We start from the raw sequence: 11,403 nt of genomic DNA on the forward strand, positions 1-11,403 counted from the left end.
GGTGATTGTGACAGTCACAGCAATGGTGGTTGTAACAGTCACAGCAGTAGTGGTTGTAACAGTCACAGCAGTGGTGATTGTGACAGTCACAGCAGTGGTGGTTGTAACAGTCACAGCAGTGGTGGTTGTGACAGTCAGAGCAGTGGTGGTTGTAGCAGTCACAGCAATGGTGGTTTTAACAGTCACAGCAGTGATAGTTGTAACAGTCACAGCAGTGATGGTTGTAACAGTCACAACAGTGATAGTTGTAACAGTCACAGCAGTGGTGGTTGTAACAGTCACAACAGTGATAGATGTAACAGTCACAGCAGTGGTGGTTGTAACAGTCACAGCAGTGATGGTTGTAACAGTCACAACAGTGATAGTTGTAAAAGTCACAGCAGTGGTGGTTGTGACAGGCACAGCTGTGGTGGTTGTGACAGTCACAGCAATGGTGGTTGTAACAGTCACAGCAGTGGTGGTTGTAACAGTCACAGCAGTGGTGGTTGTAACAGTTACAGCAGTGGTGGTTGTAACAGGCACAGCAGTGGTGGTTGTAACAGTCACAGCAGTGGTGGTTGTAACAGTCACAGCAGTGTTGGTTGTGACAGGCACAGCAGTGGTGGTTGTGACAGTCACAGAAGTGTTGGTTGTAACAGTCACAGCAATGGTGGTTGTGACAGTCACAGCAATGGTGGTTGTAACAGTCACAGCAGTGGTGATTGTGACAGTCACAGCAATGGTGGTTGCAACAGTCACAGCAGTAGTGGTTGTAACAGTCACAGCAGTGGTGATTGTGACAGTCACAGCAATGGTGGTTGTAACAGCCACAGCAGTGGTGGTTGTAACAGTCACAACAGTGGTGGTTGTGAGAGGCACAGCAGTGGTGCTTGTGACAGTCACAGAAGTGGTGGTTGTAATAGTCACAGCAGTGGTGGTTGTGACAGTCACAGCAATGGTGGTTGTAACAGTCACAGCAGTGGTGGTTGTGACAGTCACAGAAGTTGTGGTTGTAACAGTCACAGCAATGCTCTTTGTAACATTCACAGCAGTGCTTGTTGTAACAGTCACAGCAGTGGTGGTTGTAACAGTCACAGCAGTGGTGGTTGTGACAGTCACAGAAGTGGTGGTTGCAACAGTCACAGCTGTGGTGGTTGTGACAATCACAGCGATGGTGGTTGTAACAGTCACAGCAGTGGTGGTTGTAACAGTCACAGCAGTGGTGGTTGTAACAGTCACAGCAGTGGTGGTTGCAACAGTCACAGAAGTGGTGGTTGTAACAGTCACAGCAGTGGTGGTTGTAACAGTCACACCAGTGGTGGTTGTGACAGGCACAGCAGTGGTGGTTGTGACAGTCTCAGAAGTGGTGGTTGTAACAGTCACAGCAATGGTGGTTGTGACAGTCACAGCAATGGTGGTTGTAACAGTCACAGCAGTGGTGATTGTGACAGTCACAGAAGTTGTGGTTGTAACAGTCACAGCAATGTTCTTTGTAACATTCACAGCAGTGCTGGTTGTAACAGTCACAGCAGTGGTGGTTGTAACAGTCACAGAAGTGGTGGTTGTGACAGGCACAGCAGTGGTGGTTGTGACAGGCACAGCTGTGGTGGTTGTGACAGTCACAGCAATGGTGGTTGTAACAGTCACAGCAGTGGTGGTTGTAACAGTCACAGCAGTGGTGGTTGTAACAGTTACAGCAGTGGTGGTTGTAACAGGCACAGCAGTGGTGGTTGTGACAGTCACAGCAGTGGTGGTTGTAACAGTCACAGCAGTGTTGGTTGTGACAGGCACAGCAGTGGTTGTTGTGACAGTCACAGAAGTGGTGGTTGTAACAGTCACAGCAATGGTGGTTGTGACAGTCACAGCAATGGTGGTTGTAACAGTCACAGCAGTGGTGATTGTGACAGTCACAGCAATGGTGGTTGTAACAGTCACAGCAGTAGTGGTTGTAACAGTCACAGCAGTGGTGATTGTGACAGTCACAGCAGTGGTGGTTGTAACAGTCACAGCAGTGGTGGTTGTGACAGTCAGAGCAGTGGTGGTTGTAGCAGTCACAGCAATGGTGGTTTTAACAGTCACAGCAGTGATAGTTGTAACAGTCACAGCAGTGATGGTTGTAACAGTCACAACAGTGATAGTTGTAACAGTCACAGCAGTGGTGGTTGTAACAGTCACAACAGTGATAGATGTAACAGTCACAGCAGTGGTGGTTGTAACAGTCACAGCAGTGATGGTTGTAACAGTCACAACAGTGATAGTTGTAAAAGTCACAGCAGTGGTGGTTGTAACAGTCACAGCAGTGATGGTTGTAACAGTCACAGCAGTGGTTGTTGTAACAGTCACAACAGTGATAGTTGTAACAGTCACAGCAGTGATGGTTGTAACAGTCACAGCAGTGGTGGTTGTAACAGTCACAGCAGTGGTGGTTGTAACAGTCACAGCAGTGGTGGTTGTAACAGTCACAGCAGTGGTGGTTGTAACAGTCACAACAGTGATAGTTGTAACAGTCACAGCAGTGGTGGTTGTAACAGTCACAGCAGTGATGGTTGTAACAGTCACAGCAGTGGTGGTTGTAACAGTCACAACAGTGATAGTTGAAACAGTCACAGCAGTGATGGTTGTAACAGTCACAGCAGTGGTGGTTGTAACAGTCACAGCAGTGGTGGTTGTAACAGTCACAGAAGTGGTGGTTGTAACAGTCACAGCAGTGGTGGTTGTAACAGTCACAGAAGTAGTGGTTGTAACAGTCACAGAAGTGGTGGTTGTAACAGTCACAGCAGTGGTGGTTGTAACAGTCACAACAGTGATAGTTGAAACAGTCACAGCAGTGATGGTTGTAAGAGTCACAGCAGTGGTGGTTGTAACAGTCACAGCAGTGGTGGTTGTAACAGTCACAGAAGTGGTGGTTGTAACAGTCACAGCAGTGGTGGTTGTAACAGTCACAGAAGTGGTGGTTGTAACAGTCACAGCAGTGGTGGTTGTAACAGTCACAGCAGTGGTGGTTGTAACAGTCACAACAGTGGTACACAGTTCTGTTAGCGGCAGTGGAAGAAGAACAGTATAAATAAATACGGCAGGAACAGCACCACAAAATAAAAATATTTACAATAATATCGTATATTATCAACCATCTGTTAATGCCTCAAAAATTCTGACAATAGACTGTAGAAGCTCTTAATCTAGATAAGATATATACTTTCACAGCAAAATTCCTCATTGTGGGTTTTTAATATTCTCTGTCATCTGTCTGTCCTACATAGTCCCATGTACTCCCATATACTCCCATATATTCCCATGTACTCCCATATATTCCCATGTACCCTCATGTACTCTCTCTCTCTCTCTCCTACGTGAGTCTTATCTTTGCGATAACCTATCGTAATCGTTGAGTGAAGAATGACAACATTGGAACATCCAGATCTTACTCTCACTCTTAGACAGACTAGTACAGCAGTACAGATACTCAAGTGAGACATAAGTGTCTCATTCTTCAACTTGGCGGTGTTGTATTCCATCAATAACAGAATACGACGGCTTTGTTTCTGAGAAACATCCAGCCTCAGTGTGTCCTCATCTCTCTTGAATGATCGTGTATAAGAACTTAATATATGAAAGGTGGAGTACTGTAGCAGATTCATTGGTCCATATTGGGCAGGTCCTGTAAATTCTAAATAACAGTTCTTTTATGAGTGTCTGTGTGAAAATTTGCTTGAGTATGGGAGAAAGAGAGAGAGAGAGAGAGAGAGAGAGAGAGAGAGAGAGAAAGAGATAGAGGGCATAGTAACAAGGACACTGAGGGGAAGAGTGGGTGGATAAAGGTGCATCAGACACCATTCCTGGAAGATTTTCCCTCTTGGCACCAACACCAACAGGTTCACTGAACCGAAAGACACTTGTGATGTGTTTACCCTCCTGTTCTTTTCCCCTACTTATGACCCTAAACAATAAACAGTCTCTGTTACCCGAACTAGCATCCCGCAGTTCAAACGAAATCTTTTCCCTAATGAGTCAACAAGGAAGTTCATAAAGAAGGGATGACCCCGCGCCTCACTTACATGGTATAAAAACATACATAATAGGTACTGCATAAAATATACAATACCTTTAATTGTAAGCCGGTAGGAGAATTGGACCTGCCTCGCATGGGCCAGTAAGCCTGCTGCAGTGTTCTTTCTTTTTTATGTTCTTATAGTGAGGTCAGACACGTCACTTAAGGGAGGGGCACGGCATCCGACCTAGTAGCACAAACTAGTCAGGTCCAACTCACACCCACCCACACCCACTCATGTATTTATCCAACCTATTTTTAAAACTACACAACGTTTTAGCTTCTATGACGGTACTCGGGAGTTTGTTCCACTCATCCACAACTCTGTTACCAAACCAGTGCGTTCCTATATCCTTCCTGAATCTGATTTTTTCCAATTTAAAGCCATTGCTACGAGTCCTGTCTAGGCTAGATATTTTTTGCACGCTATTTACATCCTCTTTATTAATTCCTGTTTTCATTTACACCTCAATCACATCCCACCTAATTCTACGCCTTTCTAGAGAGTGCAGATTCAGGGCCTCAGTCTATCCTCATAGGGAAGATTTCTGATGCATGGGATCAACTTTGTCATTCTCCTTTGTACGTTTTCCAGTACATTTATATCCATTCTGTATAATAGTATGCTATAAAAGGTAAAGAATAGTAAGGTACTATACCGTCACTGGAACAATACACAAACAACCCGCGCGTTTAGCAACGTTTCGGTGCGATTTGGACCAAAACATCGTCATAATGTTCTCCTATGTTCGGGTTATTTGCGTAGTGCCAACAAAAGTATATTAATTATTCCTTAAGATGTGACCCACAACTGTCGACTAGAATAGAGGTACCTATTTACTGGTAGGTAGACAGGGGCAGCAGGTGTAAAGAGAACATTGTCTATTGTCTTCAGGGTTAAACCCGCTTCTTCGGTTGTGAGCCGAAGGTACTACCATTGGGTTATGACGTGATTCACCCAGAGGAGAAATCGGTGCTTCACCATATAGTTACCAGGAAGTAGAAATTAGGGGCGCTACCGTGAGCGTTTTGGGAAACGATCTTGAGTCTTGGTACCTCGTAAACGAAAATTTCTCGGTGACATCAAGGTAGGTAGAGATATAACCCTCACAGGTGCCTCGCCCTGACGACAGAAGCAACACAGACGCAGCTCAGAGAAGTTGCTACTGCAACCTCCGCTTAGTGTTCAGCAGTGTGCATGTAGTTTGTACCAAGTTTGAATACTATCAACTTCTTAAACTTTTAGTACTCATAGTTACTCGTAAAATTTATTCGAGGGTAAGAAGTAAGTTTATTGAATGAGATTTTAGCATAAGTATCGATGTTATGTGTATCAACATAATGTTTACAGGAAAATAATATGGTGGCGAAGTACATTAGAACTTGCTTAGTGTTTTGCTTAGACGAGGTCTGACACATATATTTGGAACACAATCTAATGAACTGAATTTTTCAGAGATGGGTGAGGTGAGGAGGAGCAGCAGCATCCGTGGCCCCCAGACAGTGGAGTTGCCGAAGCTGGAGATTGATCGTCAGTTCGCTGAAGTACGACTCCTGAAGGAGAATGGTAGCATCAAAGTCTTCAGCGCTAGATGTCTGGAGTCTGACTCCAGCAGCGTGGCTCTCAAGAGTGTGCAGAAGGACGCCATCAAGAAGAAGGATTTCCTTCAAGAGTTCTATTACAACTCCTTGCTTAGTTTTCATAGCAATATTTACAAGTGTTTTGACCAAGTCTTCGAAACAGAAACTTCCTACGTCTTAGTACAAGAGCTGTCTAAACTGGGTCATTTATCAGAGTTTGTCAGGAGAGGCGGCATGGGGGAACTAGGGACGAAGACTGTAGTGAAGCAAATCGCTCAAGCTCTGGAGTTTATGCACGAGAGAGACCTGGTTCACAGTGATATCTGCACAGAAAACATCTTCGTATTTGATCGAAAATTTTCGCTAGTCAAATTGGGCTGCTTCAGCAAGACCCAGCAAGAGGGAGCACTGGTGAAGAAGTTGAAGGTTGGGTCACCCTGGGCGCCACCAGAAGTGAGTGTGGCCGTGTATAACGAGGGTTACCACGTCCACAGAAGCCAGGATGCCTGGCAACTTGGCATCCTCATCTTCGTGTGCCTGACTGGTTCATATCCTTGGTCTTCTGCAGATATCACAGACCGCCACTACAACTCCTGGGTGGCCTGGCTAAAGCGTAAGACCACGAAGATGCCACCACGCTTCCGGTGCTTCACTCCTCGCCTTCTTCGCCTTCTACGTCGCCTCCTGGAGCCCAAACCTAAAAAACGTCTTGGTGTAAAGGAATTATATAAGTACTTACCTGATGTCTGGCACTTGAGGGAGACTCACGCAGCCAACATAACACTGAATGACACTTTATCGAAATTTTTATCGGATGGAGCGAAGTCATTGTTTACTCGAACTGAGACAAAAATGGTTGCGGTTCTTCGTCACTACCTTCGTCAGATAGATTCACAGCCCCAGGAAGATAAGAGACGCGTCAGCTTTGTTTCTGAAGAAGGAGAAGCCACTTCTCGCCTAGAGTCCCAGCCAAAAGAATGCAAAAGAAGCGTGAGCTTCGCTTCTGCCGATGGTGGCGCTGCTTCCCACAGCAAATCAAAACCAAAAGAATACAAGAGGCGAGTGAGCTTCGCTTCTGACGGTGTTCTCGCCACTTCCCACACTAGCAACACAAGCACGTCGTAAAACAGAGCATATGTTAGGTAATGCTGCTGTGTCTCTACTGTGTTATATTGCTCTATAAGAACCCAGACGAAGAAGCATTTAGGGCCATTATTTGTAGCCCTGAATTCTATGATGGGGGAAGCTACAGATATTTATGAAATTGCCTCTGACCTACAACATCGATGTATGTTTATTGATGAAGCTTTTCGAAAAGCTTAAAAAGAATTCAACTGAATATTTTGAAACGTATACAGACCAGACTTCAGAAATTTTTCCAATTTCGTCCTCATTGCCGAGTTGGTATTAGTCCAGAAGAGAGAGAACCTTCGTCTAGTGTCCAGTTCAAAGTTAAGAGCCTCGATTTGTGTCCAGTCTTAGAAGTCCACTAGATTTACCAGTGACATAAACACTACGAAACTAATCCTAGTAACACAGATACAAAAAAAAATATTTACGTTCGCAGTTAGAAGTGACTGATGTTATTGGTACTATGTTAAAGTCATTTTATATATATACATGTATACGTTGATACATATTGTATTTCAAGTTACCATTTTATGCAATGTATGAATTATTTCAGTCATAGATCATCGAAATGTATTACTGAAACAACTCACATCAATGTGAGATTTCTGATTACATTCCAAGTGTGTGTGTGTGTGTGTGTGTGTGTGTGTGTGTGTGTGTGTGTGTGTGTGTGTGTGTGTGTGTGTGTGTTTGTATTTTTGTCTTCAGTAAAATATACTAAATTAAAAAATAGTCGCCTTATTTCCAAACCCTTACGGGTTATTCCCCTGGAATACCAGGCTTGCTCCAAGGCAATGGAGAGTACCTCCAGTTCCCTGGATCAAGAACCATGTAAAACTGAAGGTACTGTTCAAGAAACACGTTATTTATGAAATATATATATATATATATATATATATATATATATATATATATATATATATAATTATGATAATTATCAGTAGTGTTGGAGGACATGCAACAAAGTCTTACACTGTACACTGCGTTTAAAGCACTGCAAGGAGAGATATGTGTGATACGAACATGAGGAAGGCACAGTGCCAACACCTGCGCCCTATATTGGCACTCTGGGAAAAATATATATCACTGAAAACAGTTGGCTTGTGTTTAGTTTGAGAAAAGTTTTTTTTTTTTGTTTGTCTTGGGTTGAAAAGGAATTTAGTGTCCTACATTTGCATGATTTGTCTTGGTGAGGTGAGAAGGTACAAGAAGATTGCTCATCTGTTTCTCATTACTGATTGTGTACAATACCGACAAGCAGATGCATGAGACACATGTGCAATACTTGGATATTTTTCACTACTCAAACGTTTCGCCCGAATAAGAGGCTTCTTCAGTTGGAGAGAGGAGAAAATATCACCGGGGAAAGCATTTGTGACGTGATCCTTCTTCTAACCACACACACACACACACCATAACATTTTATCAATCGCATTTGCTAGAAAAATGACAAGATGGATAATGAGAACCTTCAAAACTAGGGAGGCCAAGCCCATGAAGACACTCTTCAGGTCACTTGTTCTATCTAGGCTGGAATATTGCTGCACACTAACAGCACCTTTCAAGGCAGGTGAAACTGCTGACCTAGAAAATGTACAGAGAACCTTCACGGCGCGCATAACGGAGATAAAACACCTCAATTACTGGGAGCGCTTGAAGTTCCTGAACCTGTATTCCCTGGAATGCAGGAGGGAGAGATACATGTTTATATACACCTGGAAAGTCCTAGAGGGACTAGTACCGAACTTGCACACGAAAATCACTCACAACGAAAGCAAAAGACAGGGGTGTCACTAGCACGTTAAGAGACAATACAATAAGTGTCAGGGGCCCGAGATTGTTCAACTGCCTCCCAGCATACATAAGGGGGACTACCAATAGACCCCTGGCAGTCTTCAAGCAGACACTGGACAAGCACCTACAGTCGGTACCTGACCAGCCGGGCTGTGGCTCGTACGTTGGATTGCGTGAAGCCAGAAGTAACAGCCTGGTTGATCAGGCCCTGTTATACCATGAGGCCTGGTCACAGACCGGGCCACGGGGGCGTTGACACCCGGAACTCTCTCCAGGTAAACACACACACACGCACACACACACAATATATATATATATAAATATATATATATATATATATATATATATATATATATATATATATATATATATATATATATATATATATATATATATATATATATGCAAAACAACCACTCTGAAAGAATAGAGAACTTCCAAGCGCTTTCGTGACTACTCACATTATCAAGGAACTATGAAAGTAAAGCATCCAAGGAAGGTATATAAGGGGTCTGGCCAACACCTCACTATCAGATCCCACAACGGTTAAACACCTGACGCGCGCCGGCCCAACTGGACAGGTCCTCTGTAACAGGACCTGTCCAGTTGGGCCGGCGCACGTCAGGTGTTTAACCGTTGTGGGATCTGATAGTGAGGTGTTGGCCAGACCCCTTATATACCTTCCTTGGATACTTTACTTTCATAATTCCTTGATAATGTGAGTAGTCACGAAAGCGATTGGAATTTTTCTATTCTTTCAGAGTGGTTGTTTTGCATATTCTGAAATCACCTGTTTACTGTGATCTTATTGCATACATACATATACATATATATATATATATATATATATATATATATATATATATATATATATATATATATATATATATATATATATATATATATATATATATATATATATATATATATATATATATATATATATATATATATATATATACATACAAACACTTATCTCTGGCTGAAAGCTGGCTGCCTTGGATCAAACGTGTAGCGCAAGCTACACGCCAAGGTATTGTCCAATGTGGGTAGATTGGTAAAGTACTGCGTACCTTGTCCTAAGGTTCGTAGGTTCGTAGGTTCGAGTCTCCTTCAGCCAGAGATCAGTGTTTGTGTATATTTCGCCTGCTCTAGCGAATTCCTTGTATATATATATATATATACATACATATGCAAAACAACCACTCTGAAAGAATAGAGAAATTCCAAGCGCTTTCGTGACTACTCACATTATCAGTTCCTTGATAATGTGAGTAGTCACGAAAGCGCTTGGAATTTCTCTATTCTTTCAGAGTGGTTGTTTTGCATATTCTGAAATCACCTGTTTACTGTGACCTTATAGCATACATATATATATATATATATATATATATATATATATATATATATATATATATATATATATATATATATATATATATATATATATATATATATATATATATTTATATATATATATGTATGTATATATCGTGTGTGGCCACACACGACCAGGGCCACATAACCAGGGCCACATAACCAGGATTACACAACCAGGACCACACAACCAGGACCACACAACCAGGACCACACAACCAGGACCACACAACCAGGCCACACAACCAGGACCACACAACCAGGGTCACATAACCAGGGCCACATAACCAGGACCACACAACCAGGGCCACATAACCAGGACCACACAACCAGGACCACACAACCAGGACCACACAACCAGGACCACACAACCAGGGCCACACAACCAGGGCCACACAACCAGGACCACACAACCAAGGCCACATAACCATGACCACACATCCATCACCACACAACCAGGACCACACAACCAGGGCCACACAACCAGGGCCACACAACCAGGACCACACAACCAGGGCCACACAACCAGGGCCACACAACCAGGACCACACAACCAAGGCCACATAACCAGGACCACACATCCATCACCACACAACCAGGACCACACAACCAGGACCACACAACCAGGGCAACACAACCAGGACCACACAACCAGGGCCACACAACCACGGCCACACAACAAGGACCACACAACCAAGGCCACATAACCAGGACCACACATCCATCACCACACAACCAGGACCACACAACCAGGACCACACAACCAGGGCAACACAACAAGGACCACACAACCAGGGCCACACAACCAGGACCACACAACAAGGACCACACAACCAGGGCAACACAACCAGGACCACACAACCAGGGCCACACAACCAGGACCACACAACCAGGGCAACACAACCACGACCACACAACCAGGACCACACAACCAGGACCACACAACCAAGCCCACACAACCGGGACCACACAACAAGGACCACACAACCAGGGCAACACAACCAGGACCACACAACCAGGACCACACAACCAGGACCACACAACCAGGACCACACAACCAGGACCACACAACCAGGACCACACAACCAATACCACAAAACCAGGACCACACAACCAGGACCACACAACCAATACCACAAAACCAGGACCACACAACCAGGACCACACAACCAATACCACAAAACCAGGACCACACAACCAATATCACAAAACCAGGACCACACAACCAGGACCACACAACCAGGACAACACAACCTGTCGCACACAAACAGGGCTACACAACCAATACCACAAAACCAGGACCACACAACCAATACCACAAAACCAGGACCACACAACCAGGACCACACAACCAATACCACAAAACCAGGACCACACAACCAGGACCACACAACCAATACCACAAAACCAGGACCACACAACCAGGACCACACAACCAGGACAACACAACCTGTCGCACACAAACAGGGCTACACAACCAATACCACAAAACC

At 44.0% G+C, this 11,403-nt stretch overlaps 1 protein-coding gene across 2 annotated transcripts; it reads left to right on the forward strand.

Moving 5' to 3' along the window:
- The first annotated feature begins 5,173 nt into the window (after window positions 1–5,173).
- Window positions 5,174–7,380, forward strand: LOC128698223 (serine/threonine-protein kinase SBK1-like). 2 transcript variants are annotated; one of them, XM_070098529.1, is made up of 2 exons: window positions 5,174–5,305; window positions 5,484–7,380. In XM_070098529.1, the coding sequence occupies exon 2, from the start codon at window positions 5,486–5,488 to the stop codon at window positions 6,731–6,733; it is 1,248 nt and encodes a 415-aa protein (XP_069954630.1). In that variant the 5' UTR covers window positions 5,174–5,305; window positions 5,484–5,485; the 3' UTR covers window positions 6,734–7,380. The 2 variants fall into 2 exon arrangements, with proteins under 2 accessions (XP_069954630.1, XP_069954629.1); XM_070098528.1 differs by having other exon boundaries at window positions 5,177–5,312.
- The last annotated feature ends 4,023 nt before the right edge of the window (window positions 7,381–11,403 follow it).

This window comes from Cherax quadricarinatus, chromosome 63 (genome assembly GCF_038502225.1).
Source record: "Cherax quadricarinatus isolate ZL_2023a chromosome 63, ASM3850222v1, whole genome shotgun sequence".
NCBI classification, from domain to species: Eukaryota; Metazoa; Arthropoda; class Malacostraca; order Decapoda; family Parastacidae; genus Cherax; species Cherax quadricarinatus.

Excerpts from the sequence above, each read along its gene's own strand:
- LOC128698223 (XM_070098529.1), top strand. The coding sequence starts at position 5,486 with ATGGGTGAGGTGAGGAGGAGCAGCAGCATCCGTGGCCCCCAGACAGTG.